This window comes from Diceros bicornis, chromosome 5 (assembly GCF_020826845.1).
Source record: "Diceros bicornis minor isolate mBicDic1 chromosome 5, mDicBic1.mat.cur, whole genome shotgun sequence".
Taxonomy (NCBI): Eukaryota; Metazoa; Chordata; class Mammalia; order Perissodactyla; family Rhinocerotidae; genus Diceros; species Diceros bicornis.
Window position 1 is genome coordinate 49,880,934 of NC_080744.1, and position 27,448 is coordinate 49,908,381.

General features: G+C 35.1%; 1 protein-coding gene across 2 annotated transcripts in view; it reads left to right on the plus strand.

Moving 5' to 3' along the window:
• The window catches only part of UNC13C (unc-13 homolog C), a 590,924-nt gene that overhangs the window by 162,333 nt on the left and 401,143 nt on the right, over positions 1 to 27,448 (plus strand). Inside the window, exons 4-5 of one of the 2 annotated variants that reach the window (XM_058541619.1) lie at positions 4,674 to 4,696; positions 5,285 to 5,349. The exons of the other annotated variant lie outside the window; for it this stretch is intronic. Of the exons in view, the coding sequence (XP_058397602.1) occupies positions 4,674 to 4,696; positions 5,285 to 5,349 (88 nt within the window). The remainder of the gene's footprint in view (positions 1 to 4,673; positions 4,697 to 5,284; positions 5,350 to 27,448) is intronic. 2 annotated transcript variants of the gene reach the window in all.

Consider the following 27,448-nt stretch of genomic DNA (forward strand, 5'->3'; position numbering starts at 1 on the left):
TTGCAAATCATTGTTATCAACGTCATAGAACATAATTTTCAACTCATACTTCTATTCCTGATCATGTATGTTTTTCCAGTTTTTTACTGTAAATAATGAAATAATGCGTATCTTCACACATAGACTTTCTGTTTCAGTATTTAAAATTATATTAGTTTGCTAGGGCTGCTGTAACAAAGTTCTACAAACTGAGTGACTTAGAACAACAGAAATTTATTATCCTACAGTTCTCGAGGCTGGAAATCTGAGCTCAAGGTGTGTCGACAGGCAATGTTCCTTCTGAAGGCACTAGGGAAGGATCTGTCCAGGCCTGTCTCCTAGCTTATGGTAGTTCCTTGGCTCGTGACAGCATAACTCCAATCTTTACAGGATGTTTTTCTTGTGTGTGTATCTATCATCTTCAAATTTCTCCGTTTTGTAAGGACACCAGTCATAATGGATTGGGGACCACCCTACTCCAGTATGACCTCATCTTAACTAACTATATCTGCAACAACTCTATTTCCGAACAAGACCACATCCTGAGGTACTGGGGGTCAGGACCTCAACATATGAATTTTGGGGGACACAATTCAATCAGTAACAAAAATAATTTCCTTAGAATCAACTTCCAAGAAAGGATTTTCCCTATCAAAACAAAGTCCATTAGTAGACATCACTAAAAAGTGTTCTGAAAATTTTATCATCATTTTCACTGTCATCAACGATGCATCAGAGTGTCTGATTCACGACACTCTCAAAAGCCTTGGGAATTATTTTTAATATCATTAAAATTAATATCATTATTCTAATCTTTGCTAATTTTATAATCATGATTAGGCATAGTGTTAATAAATTGGATCATTTTTTATGCTTATTTACCATTGTTACATTCTTATTAGTGAATTGTCTAGTCACGTTCTTGACCAGTTATTTATTGGAGTATTAGGGTCATTGTTTTATAGATGTAAAAGTTCTTTATATACTGAACATATTAGTTAATATACATGTTTTCACCAAATGTGTTTTTATTTTCTTTTTAATTTTTTTTATACACAAAGGTACTAAATGAACATAAGTTTATTAAACTTTTCTTTGTGGTATCTTCTTTTACCGCTAAGTTTGAGCATATCTTCTCATTCCATAGGGTGAATAAATATTCCTCTCTAGTTTTACTTGCTTTTTCTTACATTAATTATTTTATATTTAATTACTTAACACATCTGGAACTTTGTGGGATATGTGTGAGATGAGGATACAAATGAATATTACAGATACTTAACCTATAGTCTAAGCATCATTTATTAACTGACGTTTCTCTTCATCTTTGATAACAATATGTCCTTTCTTATTCACTAAATTCTTAAGTATAAGGGTACATTACTTAGCTGTATTTTATGTTTCACTGATCTTTTAATCTATTATTTTGCCAGGACTGTAATGTTTTATTTATTATAGGTTTTTTTTTTTTTTTTTTGTGAGGAAGATCAGCCCTGAGCTAACATCCATGCCAATCCTCCTCTTTTTGCTGAGGAAGACCGGCCCTGAGATAACATCTATTGCCTATCCTCCTCCTTTTTCTCCCCAAAGCCCCAGTAGATAGTTGTATGTCATAGTTGCACATCCTTCTAGTTGCTGTATGTGGGACGCCACCTCAGCATGGCCGGAGAAGCGATGCGTCAGTGCTTGCCCAGGATCCGAACCCTGGGCCGCCAGTAGCGGAATTGCGCACACTTGATCGCTAAGCCACGGTGCTGGCCCCCCTATTATAGATTTTTAATATTTGTATAGACTCTCCTCATAAATCTCCTTAAAAAAAAGTCTTATATGTTTTTGCTTATTTATTAATCCAGTTACACTTTAAATTTGGATAATTTCAAGTTACAACAACTTGCCGTTAGGATTTTAACTGTTAGATCTATAAATCTGTTGAAAATAATTCATCCTACTTGTACAGGAAGATGAAATAATAGTTTCCTTTGTTAAGATTTTTAGATATTTACATAAAGTGGTGTAGCTTATGTAAGGCTGTTCTTTCAAATTTCAGCAAATATTTATTGACCATCTACTATATTTCAGGAATGTGGTAGAAGTTAAGAAAAAGAAATTTAAAAATAGACTATCATCGAGGAGCTTGTATCTAGGAGGATTGGAGATAAGGAAACTGTCAAAGGCTGAGAATTAGCCAAGAGGACTACACAGTGCAGTGCTCACATGCAAAGACCACAAATCCCTGAGAAGTGACAAGTTTCCAGGAAAGGGGGTTATCCTTTATCTGGGTTCTGGAGGCTTATAGGCACTTAACTAGATGAAGAAGGGGAGTGAAACAGAAAATGCAAAGGCACACATTTCAAAGAACGTGGCATGGAAATGACTGGCAAGAATTTAATTATGGCCAAAATGTTGGATGTGAATGAGGACTGATGAGCCATGAAGCTGCAGTAGACAAGAATCTGATTTTCTCTCATGTGGGCACTGGTAACATGGGTGGGTTTTGAAAAAGGAAGTGACATGATCATATCTATATTTTAGAAAGGTTTCAAGGGGGAGAATATAGCATGGGGACGAGAAAGGAGTCAAAGTAAACAAGAGATCATTGATAATTAATAAAAATATATATTAAACAAATGAATGAATGAAACATTAAATAAATCAATGAAAAGTTGAAATGTATTACCAGATTTAGCCACTGAAAAATAATTAGTGACTTTGGTAAGATTACCTTTATTCAGTGGGCTGGCTGATATAGAAGCCAGCTATCAATGGGAGACAATGTCAAAGTATTGGATATTTGAAATCAGATCTAATGTTATTGTTTTCCAAACCAGTTATTGCTAGTAAGTAGGAAGCAACTATTGTTATTATTTTGTTTATGTGTTGATTATATATTTACTTTGCTACCTATTTTATTAATCTTTCCAGGTGATTTTTTGTTTATTTTATGGGTATAACATTGTAATTCCTGAAAATAATAATTTGGAATCCTACCTTCTAACATGTATATTGTTTATGTTTGTTTTGCGTTTTAATATATTGGTCAAAATTTCCAGAAATAAGTTAAAATGATGGTAGTGGACATTTTTGTTTACTTTTAATGATAACAGGAAAGCGCAAATATTTTACACTTACGTTGATGACTCTGAAAGACATTTTTTTAACATATTAAACTTGAAGAAGACTCATTCTACTCCTATTTTAGATAGGTTTAAAAAACCTATTTAGAGGGTTTTCAAATTTTATCGAATGACTTTTGGTACCTGTTGAAATGCAGATACATATTTTCTGACCAGTTAATATGTCATATTTATTCTATGATTTTAAATTACGCTTGTAATAAAATCTTCATGGATAGGCTATATTATTCTTCTGATATAATGCTAAATTTTATTTTCTATATTTTATGTAGTATTTTAAAACATTTATGGCCATAAATAAGATTGGTCTTTTATTACTTTATATTGTGCCTTACCCTGTTTTATATTCAAAGATATAAACCTGAGATATTGTAAAATCTCTAAAATATTGCACAAAATTATTTAGCTATGGTAATTAATCAGTCCATACTGAATAAGTCAAGAAAACAAATACGGGTTTCATCAATAAAGGTCATCATTGATCTACGTGACCTTGGGTAAATCTTTATCTCTCTGGGGCTCATCTATAAAGATGAGGGGTTTAGACTACATGAGCCCCAAGATCACTCCATTTCTAGCTTTTTGTCAACTTGTATTCATAGATAAATTCCTCCAGCTTTATGCTAATAAGCAAAGCTGAATTAATAAGTTTAAGAACAATAGTACTATGTAAGGCAGAAATGAACCATACCATGATGACCCTGGCGGATTTAGACTTGAGTTTAAAAAAAACAACAAAAATTATTAGTCCATTGTTATCTACTTGGGCCCATGAGCAGTTTAAACTGAGAAATGTTGACCTTATGATTTATCTTAAATTACTTTGGAGAACTGTGAACCAACTACCCCTCACTGTTTTGTTCAACTCACCTGAAACATTGGATCTAAAGGGCAGTGGATGGGGGATCAGGAGCACTGGATTTGTATCCCACTTCTGCTGTTTACTAGTTTTGTGATCTTCATCAAGTCATGTAACCCCTTGAGGCATAAGTTTTCTTATTTGCAAGGGGAAATATATTTAATCTTTAGCTCAAGTTCTATTATATGCCATAAATAAATAATCCCTTAATAAAACGTATTTAATTTATATAGTCAAGTGAGGTTTACTTTCACATATATTGATCTCGGTTGATCCTCTCAACAACGTTTGGAAGTGAATAGGCAATGTATTAGTGACTTTGTATCGGAGTTAGGTCTAGACTCTAGACTCCAGAGAATTTGGTAGTTTGCTCAACGTGCTTAGTAAGTGACAGAGCCCCAGGTGGAGCCTAGGACTTCTGATTCTTCAACTGTGTTCTTTTCTTTATATGACACATTGTCTTACATTAAATCCCATAATCACCCTTTTATGCTTTTGAAGCATTCTGGCACGTTTTCCAGCTCTTTAAACGGTGAGGACCAACTATCGCTCTTCTCTTGGGGTTCAGCCTTGAAATTCTGTTCACTTATGATTTTAAACAATGTTAACACAATAACCCTTTGTTCATGTATATGTTTATATGATTTCTTGAGGAGTACTCCATCTAACATTTATCCCTTCTTTTCCTGATTCTCTTTCAGATAGCAGTTCTGTGGATGAAAAGGTTTTAAATCATACTTTTTCTTCCCTCCTGAGGGATCTTGTCTTTTGTATATGTTTGTTTGTGACATCTTAGACCTGTTTTGGTTCTTCTGTTTTAGTCGTGAAATGTGCATGTTATCCCAGCTTTCCATTCTTTGGTTGTCCTTTAAGTGTGCCCTGATATGTTGCATTTATCAAGAGGTTACACCTTGCCAGCTGCGCTTACTTTAGCTTACACTTGCCAACCTGGGGGTCTGCTACGGTCAAACTCAGCATCTGTTCTTACGTGTGGCTAATTATGATCTCCCTGACTGATTCATGATCTTCACTGCACATACCAAGTTTTAAGGGCAAATAGTATTTGAAATATAATATTTTCCTGGACTCTGCCAGTGTTTTTGTGTAAATGCTGACAGCTGATTTCAAAACCTCCACTCACAAAAACACCGTAGCTTTGACTTGCAGCTGACCCTGCTTAGCATCTGTCATAGTAGGTGTTACGTGTCTAGTGCAGTTGACCCGTGTCCCAAATTCACATATACACAGCTATAGTATGCTAAAAGCCTGTTTGTTTTGTTTTGTTTTGTTTTTTTCTTGTTTTTCATTTAAGGCTCGAATAGTAGGTGGCAATGATTTGGATGCTTCCAAATTCTCTGCACTTCAGGCATTTGGTGGGTAAGTACATTCATAACCTTTCTAATTCATTCCATTCACCAATGGTACTTGGCTGTGCTCTCAACATATGTATTTTGAATGCAGGATGTTGCATGATGGTATAATTAGCTAGCCTCACTGTTGCTTTTTTTCACGATAAAGTAGTTTTTATAGTGTTTAAAAAAATAATGTATAGATATGTACGTATGTATAATTATGTATTCATGTATCTCTCTGTATATAAAGAAGAAAGTTGAATTCACCTAACCAGATTAGTTGTTAACATTATCATTCCATACACAAATACAACCACATAATTTTACATTAATGAGTTCATAGTAATAAAATTAATGCTATCTTTTGATCTGTTTGTTTGCTCTTGACATGTGCATGAACATTTTTCTATGTCAATAACTCAATGAACATAATCTTCACCATTTTTTAAAGTTGCATTTAATGGGTGTATAAAAATATTTACAATTTAATCACAAAAATAATGTATGAATTGTGTGCTTTATGTAAAATACTCAAACAAAAAACAAAAGATCTCTTTTAATGCCGATAATTACACATGGGTATCAGTTTGGAATCTATGTTCATAGGCCTTTTTTTTGTGTGCTTGCTTATATATCTATGTCCGTATAGAATAAGTAGTTTTATGTTGTGTATCTCTGTGAATTTAACACAAATTAGACCATTCTATATGTAAATAAATAAGTACTAATGTAGCACTGACTTTGTAGCAGGTTCTGTTACAATTGTTACATATGTAATAACTCATCTGATCTTTACAATGCCCCTATGAGGTAAGTACTATTTTGACCTCCATTTTACAAATGGGGAAACCAATGTATAAAGCAGTTACACTTTCCTTTCATACAGCTAGTAAGTGACAAAATCAGTATTCAAACTTAGTGTAGTTCCAGAGTCTACGTTCTTAATCACTGTGCTATATTGCATCTACTCCTTGAGGGTTCTTTTTCCTTTCCTTTTCTTTTTTCCATTTAATAGCATGCCTTGGAACACTTTCCACTTCATTATTTCTAAATGATGCAAATATTTCAAAACACTTATGTAATATTTATTTCTTCATTCTTCTATTAATGGATTTTCAAGAATATTTCTAGGTGTCATTATTGTAAACAACACTGTAGCAAACATATAATAGGTTTTTAAAGTGTGTTGTGTGGACCAAAGCTTATGCACAGGATGGGTAGATAGATAGACAAGTTGTTTTATGTGTTGAAATCTGAATACATTTGCATACAATATAAATAGAAGCAAAATTTGGATACATGTTTTAGGCTTCTTTAGGCAAAGAACTAGTTTCACAGTTATATTTTATGATATTCTCATTCTTTGAAAAATGAATCTTTTGTTAAATACATCCACGTTACTTAAATAAAACATATGTAAAATTTAAAGTTTCAAATTTAAAGCTCCTGGAAAATAACATAGACCATTTTTATTTTGATTTTCCCAAATAAAAGTAATTAAGATGTTATTTGTTATGTCTATAAATTCTTCAATGTCCTTAAAATAAACGTGAAGAATTACTCACATTCCTATTGTAATGTCACAATGATTTAAATATGTTATGAAAACCAGCTGTGGCAAAAGATCACTATGGATTATCCATAGAAAATTCAGGTAATAGATGGATTACGCACTCTCTACTACCCCACACATACAGTATCCTCAGGGGATTGGTTCCAGGACAGGTACAAACACCAAAATCCATGGATGCTCAAGTCCCTTATATAAAATGGTGTAGTATTTGCATATAGCCTACACACATCCTCCCGTATATTTTAAACCATCTCTAGATTACTTATAATATTTAAAACAGTATAAATGCTATGTAAATAGCTGTTATACTGTATTGTTTAGGGAATAATGACAGGAAAAAAAGTCTGTACACATTCAGTATAGACGAAACCATCATAAGCCTTGCGGTCTGTGGCTGGTTGAATCCACAATGAGGAACCCGCAGATACAGAGGGCTGACTGTACTGTCTTTCTTTAAGTTTACTAAAAAACAGCTTGACAAAATGAATAAACTGGTTATCTTAGAAAATAATTAAGGTGAATTCCAATTTAATTATGAAAAATGTTGTATGTCATGATCTTGGAGGCTTATCTGAGTTTATGATCTTATAGTTCCTGCAGCTCCTCCCTTCCTATGGCATCCATCACTTTGTAAGAACTTGCTTTCTTAAATCATGTCTGAATATGGACCTTTATCGCTGTCAAAGCAACAGAGTTAATCTGCATCCACATTTTTGTCAAGTGCATGCTGTACTGTGTAAACATCTAGTTAAAATAGTCATCTTTGCATTTTGTATAGATCTCTTTCACATCATTTTTCCAGAAACTGCCTATTTCAAGGACTTTCCAAGGGATTTTGGAATTATGATGATATGGGAAAGGGGTGATAATTTGCAGTCATCAAGAGAATTTGCCATTATCTGAATGCTTATTTCCTCTTGAAGAACCTGAAAGGTCATTTAAATATAAGCCTTCAATCACAGCCTCTTTCAGAGAGATTTGCTTTTTATTTTACTTTTCCTATAAATATTTAAAAAAATATTACTATAATTCTTCTAAATATTACAACTTCTATTGTTCTGGGAAATTGAGACTGGAATAGACTTTCAAAATAAGGAGTCATTGCTTCTTCATGACAATGCTGCTACATCCTTCACTTCTCTACCTTCAGCGTCCCCAATCAGTTCAGAGTTAAACCGCATTCATCCTTCTCTCCCCCTTCTCAAGTGTCAATAAAAGAACAGTCTATACACACTGAAACAAGATAATGGAGTTAATGGTACTGCTCTCTAATTTCTGCTCATCTCTCTCTGTACATTTCCTAAAAGTGTTGCTGAAAAGACATGCCAAACTTCGTTCTATTTTTCCCATTTGTCACAATAAATTCAGATAGGCTCTAGGAAAGGAATTGGGAGACAGAGAGAGAAAATGAACAGAAAAAGAAAGAGAGAAGGCTGGAAGGATTCACCTTTCAGTGAAATCATCAAATTTAATATTTTACATCTATTAGTGGTTTTATAAGAGTTTGGTAACTTTTGTCACATACGTAAGCAAAGAGTCATACCAGAAGCACACACCAAGATGACAGAAGTACAAGAGATTTTTGAGAGGAAACATCTCAGAGATAAAGTGTAGAGACGGCAGGTGTAGGTAAGAAAAGTCTTTGGACCATTATATAGATCTGTGAAATTAAAGGGGGAAGGAAGGAAGACTGGGTATGAAAAACATTAAATTGACTGCAATGAGACTACAAGAAAGTGTTAGACCAATGGAGAGTCCTACAGAAAAGTTTGCCTGTTAGAGGAGTCCCACATTGGGCATAAGTGGTCAGCTCTATTACCTCCACCATATTCAGTCATTGGTTGGGAGTAGCTTGGGGAAAGCGTGGACTTGCATGAATGTTGCAGTGAATTCTGAAGGTGTACTAGTTGAAGGCTGTTGTATAACTACACTTCTTTAAGAAGATTTTCTCTGAAGGATATCTGAGTGATACATGGCCATGGTTACCCAGCATCATAAAAGTCAATTTGGTGACACTATTTTAATAAATGATAGTGAATGAAGTCACATGAGTACCTCCTCCAAAAATGAATCACTTATCTAAACTAGAATGACACTCCTTTGGTGCTTTGATTGCATATTACTTAAGTTTATCCTTCCCTGGACATTTGTAGCTAGAGTTTTATTTATTTAATGCAAGGTGAGCATTTCAAGTCTTCTATATATATATTTTTGTTTCTAGTCTCAAGGTACCAGCCTTGTCTGTACCAAAATTAAGGAAAATATATAAAACAGTGGTGGGGATAGGGGAAAAACAGATAGTTTGGGAGAGGAAATATTTATCTTTTTTGTTCCTTTTCTTCTCTAGTCATTCATCCAAGTTATCACAGAACTAAGTTCCTTGAGCCTACGTGAAGGCTGGTTTATCCCTTGTCCATGGTTCTGAACTAGGCTGTAGCTGCTTTCCTTAACCCCAGGAATCTGGTAATTGCTTTCCAACCACTGCTGGGATTACTGAACCTTGTCAGGAAAGAGGTGACGTTGAGAGATCTGAAAAAAAAAATAGAGATATTGTTGAAGGGCAGTACACTGAGAGATTGCCAAATAGAAAAAGAGAACCTTCCGTTTTGACCTCATTTTCAAACAGGTACAATTGTCAAAAAAAAGAAAAAAAAAAAGGAAGTAAGTACCTAAATTTCCAAAGTTTTGCAATTATTGCCATAACTAACTTTGTGAATGTGAACAATTATTAACCAAAGTTCTGGACAATTCTTTTGTTTTTAAATTACCTTGATTAAAATAGTGATTTTTGTTACTGTTGTGAAACCTGATGTGAGTTAGATTGCACAATATATGGAAATAGCTGGTTTAACATACTCTTAATATTGCTGTCATAGTTCTGATATTGCTTTTATATTTCTCTATAAAGTTTAGGATGTTACATTCTGTCCTCATGACCTCTTCTCCACTCCTAGTCTTGAATTCCCTCTTTAGCCAGGGCATAAAATCAGCCATTTAACAATGAAGCTGAGGTTGTTCTTACTCTCCAGGGGCTCTTAACCCGTCTTTTCTCATAGCAGCATGTTAGCGAGAACTTTTTGTTTTATTTTTTCCTGTCTAGCCCATAAATCAGATTCTTCCCTATCCCCTCAGGTAACTTCCTTACTTCTCAAGGAAAGGGCCAGAAATTCTCATAAGCCTAGATGATGGCTGTTTCCATTGCTATAATCCCTTCCCTTCCCTGGGTCAATTGTTCATCCTACACAAACATCCTTTCATACTCGGAACTAAGTTTGACAAGTATTAAGAAAATGACAACACCCTCATAACAGTTTGCCTCAGTCACAATAGCAGGTCACTCTTTGGAGAAAAATGGAAGCCTTGGTCTTTCTTTGACTTTTCAGTTAGTTGTTTTTATGGAAGAGTTCCTTTTCACTTCAGGGGATTTGGTACAGAAGGAGTTCACTATAGATTTAGTTAGAAGTGAATTAAGATCAGGGATTATTAATTATTATAAGGATTATCAGATGCAAACAGGATCTACTTTCATAATTCATTATTGTATAGCAATTCAGTCAACATGCCCATCATTTTTTCAACTTATTTTTATTCACATTGCCATCAATCTAGTTTTAGTCGTCAAAACCTTTTACCTAGGCAATTGCAAAGTGATCTTCTAAGTAAACTTCCTTCATCAATTCCTTCTTTGACATTAAGTCTAATCTATACACTGTTAAAAATTAATCTCCTTAAAACACAGTCCTTTTCTACTTACATGTGTTTAATGGTTCCTCATTCTTGCAATGTAAGGTATGGATCTTTACATAGCTTTGAATATCCTTGATTTCTATTTCTCTCTTTCTTTTTACAATGGAGAAGTATTATCTCCCTTTTCTGTGTTCCTACTTATTTGTGTCATTCCTATAGTACATATTAATTTCTTAAGTTGCATAAATTTAACAAGATTCATATCCTCCAACTTGATTTTAAACTCTTTAAAGACCCAGAGTTGGACTTTTTCACTTAGGTTTCCTTCCATAAAGCTTATAATAGTGCCTTGCCCATAAATTAATTTTGTCTTAGAATGGCAGGTGCTTAGATCAATTGGTTAGAATTACTTCTTCTTAGGAGATTCAAGTCTATCACATTTTAAGAAAAAAATTATTCCTGAAATAATCATGAATTCAGGATGAGACACACATAAGTATTCTGAGTTTTAAAAGCAGCTTAACCCAACCCCCAGCACCCCCTCACCCCCCCGCCGCCACCAAAGTCAGTGTTACTAAGCTCTTAAAAGAAAAAAACTCATCAAGGGATTTTTCTCAATTAGATCTAACCCCAGTTGATCAGGAGCCCACTTTGCTTTTGATCATCATGAATCCCTTTTTCTCTACTTTGCAGAAACTTTTGAAGCTTATACTGAACAAATCTATAAAAATATTACTCTAATTATGCTAAGATATAAATTTTATCCTTTCACTTTCCTATCTGAAAACTTTAGCATTTTAAAACACTTTAGATATAAACTCACATTGTATTTCCTCTAATAAGCTCCATTATGACTCCTTTAGGAAGGAGATTTTTTGTGACTAATAATTGAATGACTTTTTTCACCCTGTTTATAAAAGTAATAAAGGATGTTGTCTTGCTTAGTCCATTACAAGATGAACAAAACCTGGCATCTCTTAGCTAAAGTCAGACACAATCATGCCACAGGGTAGTTATATCAGCTAGAAAAGAATCGCATGTGAGGCTAGGGGAAGTCACAACCCTATCATAGACTCTTGACTGTACCAGGCCCGCTAGTCCTCAACACTGTCTGCAGTCCTTCCAGCAAGCAGACACATTATATCCTGTACACCTAGGCTTGGCCTAGACAGAGAGCTTCTTAATTAGGAAAGCTGACAGCAATGAGGCCACCAACCTTCTAAAACACGTGTATCAAGAACTGGTTGCTAAGTCATTTGCTTCCAGTGGCCAAAAAAAATCCTGCCTATCTAATTTTGGCCTACCAACAGCAATCAGTTCTCTAGTTTAGGGTCAGCTGAAATGCTTCACTAGGCTGTTTTGGAAATTACTCAGGAAGTACTTGATGTCTTCTCTATTTAGAAGGTCATGGAGACATTAAAGTGCATTTTAGTATTAGCCACAGAGACCAGCCACTAGGCTGACTCCTTCAATGTATGGACCTACAAGACATCAGGACCACAACCATAGACCCCTTTACTGGCAAATGCATGGTATCTGAGGAAGGAAGATCAAAGCTACTAACTACGATCTAAACCATGTTTATAAACTTCACAGTTTTCTTGGAGTGGATTATAAATAATTTCTTTTAAGCATATTTTTTCCTACTTAGATAGTGGCAAAGAATTCATAGAACTCACTCAAAGGATTAAGAAAAAGGAGCTGTTACCCTCAAGCTACTAATAGCTTATGGTTCACAAAGATAGAGATCGACGTCTTTTTCATCATCTCATATTCTGGCCTAATTTTGTAGCTTAACATTCTTTCTTACTCAGTAATAGACTATAAATGCAGAAAGGACACTTGAGTATCACCCGCAGTCAATGCAGGGATACTGTATAAGACTCTGCCATCCTCTGCTCATATTAGAGTACAGATTCCTCCCTCCTCACGCATCCACAAGAAACCTGATGTCTACTCTAATAGAGGCCATTTTCTGTGCTTTTAAAAGCAGACCATAGAAAATTCTACCAAATCACATTTTTACATCTGTTGTTTAATAGTATGTAAGAGTATGAAAACTCCGGATCATCCTGGGTTGCAGGCAAGAGCAACACCAAATTTTACTCATTGGATAAAGTTTGCATAAAATTGTACACTTTTATTCTTAAGAAAGATAGGTTTATATTTTAGATCCAGAGGCTGCATATAGCTCCTCATCCATATCAACCCAGAATGCAGATAATGTCTTCATTTTCATGGAAGGAAACCACAGCTGCTATCAACTCAGACAACTTTCCTTTAGCCAGTTCCTGGCACCGGGGACTTTTATAATTGTTGTGCATGACACTGTTTGACTCCTCAGAAGGGTCCTGCTTTTCCTTTTATCTTGAGGTGACTGCCAATCAAAAACACACAGGGAGAAGTCTGCCTTTCCCTAGGTTCTGAAAGCATTAACTTCACCTTGTAGGACTTGAGACACTCTTTAAAGGAATCCCAAATCATGCACTTTTCAAAGATTAGTATTTGGTAAGGCCACCTCAACTTTAGCAATAGAAGCTGTATTACATGCCCAGCCCCTGAGGCCAAATCTTTTCTCACTTACGAAAGTAAGGCCACCTACATGAGCTAAAGCACAATGCTACTTCCACCTCCTCACCTTCATGACTCCCACTCAAGATTTCTTTCCTCGCTCCAGGCTCCAACTCAAAAAAACAAAATGTCTTTCAAGCCGGTGCTTGTTGTACTCTCTCTGATTCTGAACATCACAGGAGGACCCACCTAATTAATGTAGGAGCTGCTATGAACAATCCAGGCTCAGAAAAATAAAATTCCTACTTAAGAAACCTGAGAAGGAAAAAAATGCTACGTAGAAGCACATTTTTATAAAGCCTTCTCTGTGTTCAATTCACTTATTGAATTTACATATTACTAGACATTTTCAGTTCTTTAAAACAGGTCTTTATTCACGACCTCTAAGTCTCTGGCTTGACTTAAATTTATTAGAAAATTAATGAATCTTTAGGGATACACCATGCAAAATCAAGTTTAATCTTCTAATGCTTTCCAGATATTTTATGTGTTTGAGGAGTAACAAGTTAAAATCACTGCCACATCCTTTATGAAGATAGTATTCGAGTAGTCAGTCTTAAAACAGTGCCAGTTCAGTAACTATGGAAAATATCATCTGTTACATTGAGCAGAATAATCACTTGTGTTAGAAAATTACTAGCTATTAGTCAAAAAACATTGAAAATAACCCCACTAGATAGGATGGCAATTATGAGATGGCAGTTATGATAAGATGGCAACTATGATTCCTAAGCCTGCTGGTTCTTTGCAAAATTGAATTGCTATGGCTATTGAGTACATCTACCACGTAAAAAATGTCTTAGAAAAACAAAGAAGAATGCTGAGCTTGGTCATTGTATTTCCCAATAAAGCATATATCAAGTGTGTTTTCAGTGTCTTTTAGTAAATGAATACCGTGTTCCATGAAGGTAGATAATATAGATTTCCTCTTATAGGCAGACTATAGAGTAGAGAAAAAAATATATATAATCACTGCTAGCAAAATAGTATGCTTCTATAACCTTGTCATTACTCACTCCTTATTTCAAGCAATAGGTTTGCTTAATCCACAATACTTTCTTAAATATTAAACAGCTTGCTGTCAGAACCATACTGTAATTCTCAGATATGACCAATTCTAAACTGAAGACTAGCAGATTAAGTAGTTCTTGGTTTTTAGTCTTAGCATTTAGAAAAAGTGTGAAATATTATAAGGTAAATATAAGAAACATCTTAGATGTTATTTTAAAAACGGAGATCGTCTCAAATTCATAATAACTATGATATAATAACAAATAGTTTTTGAAATGTTACAGTATAGCATGCCTATATCTAAGCATTATTTATGCATTATCTCTTTTAATCCTCATCACAACTTTTCAAGGTAGATGTTATAGTTATCATTTCATTTTCCTGATAGGGTCACTGAGGGTTGGAGACATTAAGCACGGTCAAGGGCAAACAGTGACTAAGTATCGAAGTTGAGATTTGAAGGAGGTCTACCCGACTCCAGGGCTAAAGTGCTTCACTGTTATACCTAATTGATGTAATTTGCAAATAAACAGTGCTTATTTCTGGATAATTTCTTTGTAATTTTATGTTATATTTTGAACTTAATATTTCATTATGTTTTGGTCTGATAAGGTTTCTAAATAGGTGTATTAAATAGATGTTGTAGATATATTTCTATCTAGATTCCAGAAACGCATTTGCTAAGGATTTTCAGAATACCCCCTAGAAAAATATCACGTAGATGAATTAACAATGGGTTGAATAACTGGACCCAAAATATGATAATTTGTTAATGATTTTGTATCAAGTGGAGGCTCTTAGTGAAGTACTTCAGGAGTTGCCTTTAGACAGATTATTTTTAATTGAACTAGAAGAAATATAAAAAACATTACTGTAGGATTTGAGAGTCACATAAGGCTGGACGAAATAACTAGTGTATTAGATAATGGAATTAATATCCAAAAGATCTACAACAATGAGCTGGATCTAACCAGATGAAGTATAAAGAGTGTATCAGCCAGGATAAGCTAGGTTAAGGTACGGTAACACACTGTACTACCAAATCTCAGTTTATTAATCAAATAAAGGTTTATTTCTCACTCATACTACATTTGCAATGCACATAGGTACAGGTGAAGACGATGCACTTTGCTCCTCACAGTTGCTCGGGGAACCAGGCTGACAGATGTTTGTCTCAACACATGCTTTCATGTTTTCATGTACGGAAATTACGATATGGCGAACTCGGCTCTAGCTCTTAAAACTTCCACATAGGCATGACATACCTCCCTTCTATTCATATTACACTGGACAAAGCAAATCGCATGGCAATAACTAGGTTTAAAGGGAGAGTTGAAGTGCAATCTTATCATGTGTCTCAAAGGACAAACACCTGGAATGTTTCTGAAGAGCCCTCATTGTCACAATTAGGGATAAATGAAGGTCTTAAATTCAGACTCTATAGAAGAGAGGAAATATAGCTTAATGTCAATGCAAGACAAAATGTAAGGATTCATTGACTCTAGTGGCGAGTTAAGTAAGATTGTAGTGATAGTGCAGTGGGCCTGCGGGGAAAGCACCCTTTGAGCGCATTGAGAGAAGTGCCGTATGTGGAGCAGGGACGAAAAGCTCTGCTGCTTACAGAGCTCCGCTGCTTGTCAGGACCCCTGTGCTCAGTGCAGGGCATGACACTTGAACACGGTGCAGACAGAAGAGAAAGCGTGCAGATCGAACAAGCAGATTGAATTGGGGTCTCAAATCATATCACATGAAAAACCACCAAAGAACCGGGGATACTGATTCTGGAAAAGGGAAGTCCAAGTGAGAATATAATTGAGGTCTTAAAATATTTAAAAGGCTAGGTGTGGAAAAGGGATTAAATTGACATGAGTTTCCCAGAGGGCAGCACATGGATCACCGGAGAATGATGGGTAGACAGACTTCTGCTCAATATAAGGAGAAATTCCCAAGAATAAGAACTGCCTTTGCAAAAACTAAGTTTCCCGTTTCTAGAGATGTTTAAATAGCGTGAGTGATCTCTTGTTAGAAATGTTGCAAAGGAAATTTAAATATCAGATGCTTGATTCCTTAAAGCCTCTTCCAATCTTTAGATTCTATTACGTTCTATCCTAATATATTCACTGTATCAGGTAGATGTTGCCGTGTAACAAACCACTCTATAACTCAAGCGACTTAAAATCATGAATCCACTGATCTTGTCTGCATTCACTTATGTGATCAGCTGGTTGGGAGCTAGTTCTCACTACCTGTGGGTGTCTAGCTGTTGTCTGGACAACAGAGAGGATTGGGCTATGTGTCATTCATCATCCAGCTGGCCAAACCAAGCTTGTTCATATGGTAGTGACAGGATTCTAAGGAAACAAGTGGAAGCATGCAAGGCTATTTGAAGCCAAGGCTGGAACTGACAACCATCACTTTTGCTACATTTTATTGTCCAAAACGAGTTATAAATCCAGCTCATATTCAAGGAACATGGAAATAGACCCTGTCTCTTTATGGGAGGAGTGAACTGAGGTTATTTTTTATGATCTACTGTATACTTATGATTAAAGATTCTTCAGAATTATATATTTCTCGTAATTTGAAGAAAATAGAACGTTACATCATATATTTAGCCCTTCACTTACAATATGATATTCCCTGTACTTGGAGTAATAAAAAATAGCAATTACTATAAAAATATCAGAATCTTATTTTTGGTATCTAGCTAATTACCTCAGCTGCAATATAGGGTAAAGGGTGATTTACTTTCCAGTGGATAAGTGCTCTGAAAACCTTGGAAAGGAAGATATTTCTAATTTGGAGTTAACAGGGCAAACTATAGAGAAGATGGCATTGAATTGGGATTTGAAGTTTGGACAGTACTTTGATATCCGGATACGGAAAAGAAAAGGCACAGCAAGAAGCAGTACAAAAACTTGAATAGCACCATGGGCAAGAAAATGTATTGTACAATAATGTGTCAGAGTCTATGAAGGAGAGAAGTGGAAGGTGTGTTTGGACAGGGAAGTTAAAACTTTAAATGCTTGACTAAATGTGTTAATCTTTTGAATAATACATCTATAACTTTGAATACTGGCATCTTGTGAAAATGACTCAGGTGTTCTGGGAACATAGTGGTTGAACAATAACTGCTGGATGATGATGACAATGAGAGGGAAGAAGCTATGAATTTATATTCACAAGATTGTATAGTTTTCATTAACCAGAGCAGATTCATCTGCCAAAAGTACACGAAACTTAATTTTTAGAAAGACATTAGTCTTTACAAGCTAGTGTACTCAGGCATAGCAGATGTCTCTTTTGCTTTGAGGCCTTTTACATAACTCTGTCAACCGTGATAAACATCACTGTAACTTCTGCTCTTATCTTGATGTTTAGACTCTAAGGTCCCAGGTAGGAAAAGCCAAAGCATGAGATTGGTAGAAGCCATTGCTGCTCATAACGATCTGAGTGTAAATCTTTTCACGTAAGGTGATACCATCTTCCACACAATTTTTACATAAAAAGATCCCTTCGGGAAAAAATACTTGAAATAGTTGTTCCAAAGTCACAGAGTGACAACTACAGAATCTCATGTTTCAGAAGATTCCCCAAGTTTAATGATAAGATGCATTTATTGTTATCAAGTGTAGGAAGTACCACAGCTATAGAGCAGGAGTAAATACAACCATAGCTTGCATGCCACAGAGTATCCTATCTGGATCAGAGCTGAGAGTCAGATCTGACCAATGTGATGAGATCTGTGAAAACTCTTTCAATGTATGTATCTGCCTCTATCGATTTATGCAGTCTGAAGAGAGTACTTGGACAGTGCTCGCAATTGGGGTTCAGATTTCGACATATTTGTTGGAAGACTGGATTAGCAGTAATGAAAGTGATGAGCAGCAGAATTGAGAGAAGGACAGTAGGATTCCTGTGAGAAGTCTTATAGTAAAGAAACAAAGAGTCTGACATGGCAATTCAGACTCACCAATAAGACCTGAACATCAGGGGGAAGGAATTACTACGTGTGTGAAGCCACCCTTACCTAGCCACCCTCGTTGTATAAGTAACTTTCAAGGAGAAAAAAGAGTATATGTGACTTTAAGCTGTTTCTTTGTGAACCAAGCAAAACTGCTGAGGACCCCCCTCACCAACTGGGTGCAAACAACTCAAAGGGTACAAATTAGAGATAAAACACTCAGCGAGGGCAAATAGCATCTTCACTTCTTCCGTTTGGTCAATGAGACCCAAGGAGGGGAAAATGCTACACCATCTCTGAGCAAAAGACAGACAATAATTATAATGGTAAATGCACAGAATTTGGAATTAGAAAGCCTAGTTTTAATTCTTGACTCCACCACTTATTAGCTGGGTGAGCTTGGGCAAGTCATTTAATCTGTGAGTCATAATGTTTCATTTGAAAGATGTGGTTTATAATCATAACAGTTAGCTCACAGGATCATTTAGTGCACCTCAACTTTTTCACCTAGCACACATAAAAGTATTAGTTTTATGATACTTTTATAGAAAAAGTAAAAGCTTTGCTTGTGGTGGCCAGAGATGGGGTTTCCTGGGATTGAGGGGTTTTGCAGGACACAGGACTTTCAGTGCTAAAACCAGGAAAGTCCTGAGCAAACCAGGTTTAGTTGGCACCCTAGGGAATCTGAGGAACTCTGGCTGCCCCAACTGGCCACTGAGAGAGTTTCTCTAAGTTCAGCATGACTGTAACACATGTGTAGCTCACTAGTAGCTCTCACTTAGAGAATTAAATTAGACAGTATACTTCTATCTATGTAGCTCTACTTCTCTGGGTTTCTGTCTGAGAAAATGCATGGATTCAAGCTTGGAAAAGTAATTGCTTACTTCTGTCCCCTATGTGACATATTTCATCAGACACGATTGTGTGCCCCTTGAAAATATAAGGGTCTTATCTCAAGAAAGACAAAGGAACAGGAAAGAAAGGATAAGAGATAGAATGGAGAGTCCATTTCTCAACTGAATTGATAGAAGGAAAGCTTGGGTAGAACAGAAATCTGTTCTGTTGCCCCTTTCATCAAGCTACAATCAACAGAACTCAGCAGGGCTGCCTCCTTTTCTAACAACTTTGATGTTTGAGTGAAGACATGGCAGATACTGACAAACTTCTTCCCTTTCAGTGTGTATTACAGTGTGGTTTTCTGCTTTTATTAGCTGGATATTAGCTTTATCATCTCAACTGAGATAAGCCTTTTCCTTCCTGTTTTTGCAAGCTGGGGTATGGGCAGAGTTTTATTTCACTACCTGACAGGAGGGGCCAGCTTCTTGGAGTTAAAGCTGAAAACAGATCTTACCACTGCTTAGAAACTTGACACTTCCTGCATCACACCATTAAACATCTCCCTAACGGCAACGCATCTCACTTATTATACTTCAGCTATTTTATGCCCACTATTGAGCAGGCTACAATAGAACTGTCTAGTAAACATGCTGATATAATAATTTCCAAGTTTGTCTGGCATTTGAATTCTATTGAGACCACTGGACCAGGCAGAATGGACACAGTAAAAATCTGACACAATATAAATATCAATGAATTTGAGTAGAGAGGAAAAACTTAGGAGGAGAACTGTATAATTTCAATAAAGTCAAGTCGACACATTTATTGAAGATACAAAAGCACTGTTAATTCTAGAGTCTTTTTTGATTAGGAAATGCAGAAGCATGAGACCATCTCTCTCCTTGGGCTTATTGCATTTAACTGAAAAGATAGTTGAGGGGATAAGACAGGCATATGAACTATAAGGAGTGATAGTAAATGAAAGAAAAACCAAGTGGCCTTGTGGCCAGAACATACATGAATGACCTCTTGGTATTTAAGGCCCTACTTCTGGCATGAACAGTGACTTACACATGGGAATTAGTGATCCATTTTGTTAGTTGAATAAGGTTCACATGGGGTATTATTGGGACATGAGGATTTTGAAGATGGGCCAGTACCAGATTGGGATGGGTTTTGTTTGTTTTCTTACCTGTTTTTCTAGGTCCAAATACCCAAAGGGTATGTTGGCTCACTATTATGGCTGTAGTACACTAGAGAAAGTACCAGAATCTTGTGAAGGCAGGGAAAGAGCCATGTGTACCTTCTTCTTTCTTTAGATGTTGTTATGTCACCTGCATATCCTGTCCTTCCTTGACTAAAACACCAGTTTTAGGCAATCAGGAGGGAGGGAAGGCTTTTGAACAGCAAGTTAAAAAAATCAAATCTTTCCTGTATTAAGATTGAGGTAGAAGTCATATATAATATACACTAGAAGGGAGACAATTGGAAGGCTTGGAATATTATTGACAAAAAGAGTGCATAGGGACTACTTTATCAGAATAAATGATGACTTCAGCTTTAAACACCTTTAGCTTGGGAAAAATATGAAATGGATAGTCCAACAGAAATGTTGGGTAGACCACTAGGAGTGAGGGGCTAGATCGTGGGCTAAAGTTTAGGACTGTTATAGAAATTTGAGGTTCAACTCCACAGAAGTGATAGTCAGATGGAAATGGCACAGGTAGAGTATAAAACCCTAGGTTGAATGACTAAGAAGGATGTTGCTAAACCCTCATAATAATGCATACTACTTCTTTCTTCCCTCTACCGAATAACAAGTTCTGACACATGCTGTGTCATAGGAACTGTGATAAGTTGTCAATCACTCCAGGATAAACTTGACTTACTTGTTTTCCAAGACTAACTTACGAAGATCTATAGTCATTCATTCTCTTTTTTGATTTAGAAATGGAATTCATGAACTTTAAATTTGGTATAAGATTCTGATGGAATTAAATTCTAGCTAAAAAGCTATTCAGCAGTATAACCATGGACAAGTTGCCTAATTTCTCTAAAATTATTTTTTTCTTCTGTATAAGGGAATAATTGCAATTTTTTACCTCATTCTGTTGCTATGAGTATTAAATGAACCGACATATGTAAACATTTTGCACAATGTATATAGCATATAGAAAACAAATGTTCATTACAATCTTGTCATTGATAATTGCTTCGTGTTTTCAAATATGCTTCAATATGTGTATCTCTGATAGCTTTCTGATAGTGAGTTTAGATTTTGAAGATAAAACTATATTTTAATGAGAACTTAAGTGCTCACATCAGTCAATACTCTTTGTAATGTGAAAAATCCCTATCTCTGCACATTCAGATTGGATTATGATACATCAGTCTAAGATGGGCTAAGAAATGCCAATGTGGGTAACTGGATAGCCCCACCATTAAATAAAAGACCTCAGCTGGTCCATACTCAATGGAATGTCATAAGTAACTCTTTGATCTATATTTAATCTCAAGGTCTTTCTATAAATTCAATAATAAACAGAAACAAGCTGGCCAATTTGGGCACAGAAACGGAGGTCTTGGCGGAGCATTAGTTATAAAGCCATGACTTGCTGCCAGGCACATGTGCTTAGTGTGACAGTGGCATAAGACTTCCTGCAGCCAATGGTTTTGTCCAGGAAGATGGCCAATTTAAATACCTATTAATTTAGTAACATTTCAATGAATTGGGAGAATTAATAATAACACTGCCATAATTTCTCTTATAGTGGGAATAAACATCGCAATATTTATTTTTATAAATTCAGAGTTGTTTTCCTTTTGTTTTGGTCTTTGTGTGTTTTGTTTTATATTCGATACAGTAGGCATTTTGTCGATTATTAGAAGATTGATTTTTCCAACCAATTCCATGTCTGTGTCATAGAGGGATTTGTTTTTGCTGAAGCACAAATTTTATGTTGGTGATTCAAAATTCTCATTTTCATGCTGCGTTGCTCTCTAGTCATTAGGAAATTACATATGATAGAGTCATATTGTTGTTATTTGTGTGTGTGTGCATGTGTGACAAGTGCCTACTGTTCAAGATTTTTTTTTCTTATAGCAAATAACAACCTATAACTTCAAAAGGGCTAATAGGAGCTTGGCAAGTGACTGGAATATAATCCTTGGTAATTTCAATAGAAAAGCAGAAATTGTCCATTTTTTGTTTGGTTCACTCTAGCGCTTATCCCCTGTCATTGCAGAATCTAGAGACCCAACTCCCTTGGCTTGTGCCGTTAGGAAATCATGGATGGATGCACCAAAAGGCATTCAGAGAGATCACCTGGGTGGGCCAGGCTTTGCAATTAGAGAGAGATCATTTGAACTATGGTGGCATGCTGGAAGATCTCCTGGCCAGGAGATTTCAAAGCCTCTTTGCCTGTAAAATGCATTCTGATGTTTTATCACCTTCACTATCTGATGAAGGTTCTTTTTGTCAAACCTAGAGTCTTGCTTTTATATCAATTTTTTTTATTATGTATTTTGTCCTTTTAGACCAGTTCCAAGAAACAGACAGTTCCTGGCTGTTAGTGAGAAAGGTTTCCTAGTGTATTTGGACTCAGGAATATTTCCCCACCTCCCTCCATTATATCCATTGCAAACTAGTTTACATTCCGTTTAACTTGATTTTTAGTTTCACTTAATTCATTAGTGTTCTAATCTCTTACAGAGCTGTTTTAAGAAATTCTACTCTGGGTTTAAGATAGTTCCCTAAATAATCCCCATTCGAATTCAGCTAGATTAAGCGTGAGGGAAAAATCTAGAGAACACAAATGTTGAACAATCCAAGGTCAGTGAGTTTAATTTTAACTTTTCAAATTATGTTCCCTGAACAGGTGAGAGAAGACACTTCTAGATAAAGTAAAGTTATGCCATATTTTAGGGTTTTCTTCTCTTTTTCCCTATGGTAGACAGGATAAACGCCCTGCAAATATGTCTTCATCCTAATTCCTGAAACCTGTGAATATGTTGCCTTACATGGTAAAAAAAAAAAAAAAAAAAAAAAAACTTTGCAGATGTAATTAAATTCAAGATCTTGAAATTAGGAGATTATCCTGGTTTATCTGGGTGAGCCCAATGCAATTATAAGGGTCCTTATAAAAGATGCAGAAAGATTAGAGTCAGAGAAGAGATGTGATGATGGAAAAGAAGCTGAGGTCATCATTCGTGATGCAAAGAGGTGCCACAAGCCAAGGAATGCAGGCAGCTTCAGCTTCTGGAAGCTAGAAAAGACAAGCAAATGGATTCTCCCCTAAAGCCACCAGAAGGAACACAGTCCTGCTGACATCTTGATTTTAGGACTTCTGACCATAACTGTAAGATAATAAATTTGTGTTATTTTAAGCCACTAAATTTGTGGCACTTTGTTAGCAGCAATAGGAAACTAATACACTCTCCCTCTATTTCTTTAATGGTTCTAAATCATCTTTAAAATTTGCTCCCAGAGCACTTTGCATCTTCTGGAACACCTACTGTTCTTTTCAGTTTCCTGTCTTCTACCCTATACAGGATGCTTTATTTTATAGCCAGAGCCTCTTGTACAAATTCACTACCATAGTTTATTGAGAATTGGGATTGCCTCTATCATCAGTCTAACAGAAGCTATTTATCCACTGTCTGCTAAGTGCTCAGTGCTATGCTAGGCATTGTTTTAATGTATCCTCTTGTCTAAGAGGTTACAATTTCTTTCACAATCATGAGTTGAGGAATAAATTTGGAGAGAGAAGTTACTTGCAACCAGAGAAAGCTATTATTATCTTTTCCATTAGCTAGCATAGAAAAAAATTTTTTTCTAGTTGGAGAATTATGTTCTCAAATGTAAGTTATAAGACCACTTTATTCTAGAAGTTATTACTCATAAAATTATTTGCTTCTTTAAAATGTCAGGAGGACAGGGTTAAAACTGAAAGGGAAGGAATCATGGGGCTAACATCTCCTAAAAGAGAACAAGTATTACAAGTGAAAGCAGCCTTTATTCTGTCAATTCAACGTGGTGTCCAGAACCACCAGCCTTCTTGAGGGGCCACTTTCACTAATGGCTATAGCGTGTATGTCTGTTATCAAATTTGAAGTACAGTGTCAAGTGCTCTGGATTGCTATAAACTACTTGGATATACTTTTTCTTAGCAACCAATCCAATTGGCACTGAAGGGCTAGAAACAATGAGAATTCTATGGTTTTCAAGCAGAAAAAAAATAACAGCCCTAGTTTGAAATGATTTCACTGTGATATTTTATAATTTGAAGTTTTCACTAATAAGGTAACAATCTGTTTAACTTTAGGTTTTACACATCTCATATTATTGTTAAATATAATTTTATTAGACTATTTGGGCCGGCCCCGTGACTTAGCGGTTAGGTGCATGCGCTCCACTGCTGGCAGCCCGGGTTCGGATCCCGGGCGTGCACCGACGCACCGCTTCTCGGGCCATGCTGAGGCCGCGTCCCATATACAGCAACTAGAAGGATGTGCAACTATGACCTACAACTATCTACTGGGGCTTTGAGGGAAAATAAATAAATAAATAAAATTAAAAAATTTTATTAGACTATGGAAAGTATAGAAAAGAATAAATGAAAATCACTTGCAAAATCCTACCATCCAGAGATCAGTGAACATTTTGATGTGTGTGTGTATTTTAAAATAATCATGCTCATTTCAAAATTTCAAAAAACCACAAAAGTGAAATAAATAAAAAGTCTAAGTCCACTGCCCTCCTCTCACTGTATCTCCTTTCCCACTTCCCATGATTAACCATTGTTTATATATGACTAACCATTTTTTATGTATGATTAACCATTGTTTATGGTCAATCATGGGAAAGAGAGAAATTCACTCTCTTTCTCACTCTGGCTCTCTCTCTATATATATACATATATATGATTTTTAACAAAAATAGAATTATGTTTAGTATAATATTTATAAAGCTAATTATTTTTGCTTAAAGGTGTTAGCAATAACAATAAATAATTATTATATGCATATACTTAGAATATTTCTGGAAGAGTGTGCAAAAAATCAACTGTTATATAAGCACTATGTGTCAGTTACTGGTATTTTTTTTTTCATTATCTTACTTAATTCTCACAACTATATTAGGTGGTTCTCATTATTACCACTTTACGGATGTGGAAATTGAGAGGCAGATATTAAGTCCAAGGTCACACAGTGAGTAACTGATGAAACTGTGTTCTGATCCCAGCTCTGTCTTATTTCAGAACTTGGCTATTGTAGATACCTTCTCATGCCAATAAATTTTTACCAATTTATGTAATATGCATAACATTCAAATATAATGATGTACCATAATTTATTTAATTAAATTTTGCCACTAGATATTTAGGTTATTTCTTTCTCATTATTATAAATAATGTGCTTTCAAAATTATTTCACTAAGATAAGTTACTAGAAGTGTAATTACTGGATTATTAATTGTCCTTAAGAAAGATTTTTATTTCTTTACTTATTGTACTGTTGTATATTATTATTTATATTGTATTATATTATAATTCTCTCTTTCTCTCTTTCCAATCTGAAAGGTCAAAATGCATCTCAGGTTTTTAATTTTGCATTTTTATTATTAGTGACATCAAACATTTTTCTCACGTTTCTTGCCATTTGCATTTTTTATTTTATGATTGTTCTGCTACTGTTTTCTTCCTATTTATCTTTTCTGGTAAATTACCTTTTCTATTAAGGTTTGTTGGCATTATTCATATATTAAGAAAGTATTTTTGGCTTATATACAATAATATTTTTCCAGTTTATCATATTATTTATGGTGTCATTTCTCTTGAAGAAATTAATTTTTATTTTGTTTTATCTATCAATATTCTCTTGGTTTCTGTCTTTAGATAATAGTTATAAAACTATTTCCCACGCTAAGATTATAAAATTATTTTCTTCTAGTTCTCTTAAGGAAAACATTTATATCTTTAGTCTATATTAATTTATTTGAATGTATGTTATGAGATATGAAAAAAAGTTGTTTTTTCCATCTATTTGTCTAATTACTCAATAGTATTTATTGAAGAATATATTATTTCTCCAGATATTTGAAATGTGAGATTTTTTCATATGACAAATCACGTGTATTTATAACTAAATCATATTTGATTACTTCTTGACTTTCTATTTTCTGTCAGTTTTAGGGCCAATTCTACAGCCTTTCAAAATAACTATGGGTAATTAGGCATGAAAAAATGGCATAAAGATTGGAAAGGAAGAAATAAAACTATTTTTATTTGTAAATGTAATTATTATTTATGTAGAAAAGCCTAAGAAGTCTACAGAACAATTGCTAAAACTAATAGTGAAGTTGGCAAGGTAATAGAGATTCAAGGTTAATGTAACCCAAGTTAATTTTGTTTTTGTGTGGTATCAGAAAACAATTATAAAACGAAATTTTAAAAATTTCATCAAATTGCATCAGAACATAACATATATAGGAATAAATTTTAAATGATGTGCTGGATTTGTAGCCAAATAAATACTAATATGGCTGAGAGAAGTTAAAGAAGACCTAAATTCTAAATGAATATGCTATGTTCTTGGATTCAAAAATGCAAAATTGTTAAAATGACAATTTTCTCCAGTATGATCTCTAATCAGTCCCAGTCGTAATCCCAGAAGCCTTTTTTTTTAATAGAAATTGACAAACTGATTCTAAAATTTACGTGGGAAAGCAAAGCACTTGAAACTTCGAAGCAATCTTAACAATGAACAAGTTTGAGGATATACACTATCCAATTTCAAGATATAATATATAGCTACAATAACTAAACAGTGGAAACTGGTATAAGAATGAAAAATACATCAATGGAATACATAGGGTCCAAAACTACACCCACATGACTATGGTTGTTTGATTTTTGACAAAAGTGACAAAGTAGTACAATGGGAAAAGAAAATCTTAACCAACAGTGCTGAAATAATTGAACATCTGTATGGGGTGATGGGGAGAACTAACTTCAACCATACACAAAAAATAGTTTAAAATCTATCATACTTGAAAGTAAAAGTTAAAATAAACTTTTAGAGGAAAATATGAAAGAATATTTAAAAATTTTTTTTAGGTCATAAAAAGTGATAACTGTTAAAAAATCAATGCAAGGCCAGCCCCAGTGGCCTAGTGGTTAAGTTCAGCATGCTCTGCTTTGGTGGCCTGGGTTCAGTTCCCAGGCACAGACCTACACCGCTTCTCTATCAGTGGCCATGCTGTGACGGTGACTCACATGAAAAATAGAGGAAGATTGGCAACAGAGCTTAGCTCGGAGCAAATCTTCCTCAGCAAAAAAGAGGAAAATTGACAACAGATGTTAGCCCAAGGTGAATCTTCGTCAGGAAAAAAAAAAAATCAATACATTAGACTTCAATAAAATTCTACTCAAGAAAAGACACCATTAAGCAAATGAATAGACAAGCCATGTATTGGGAAGA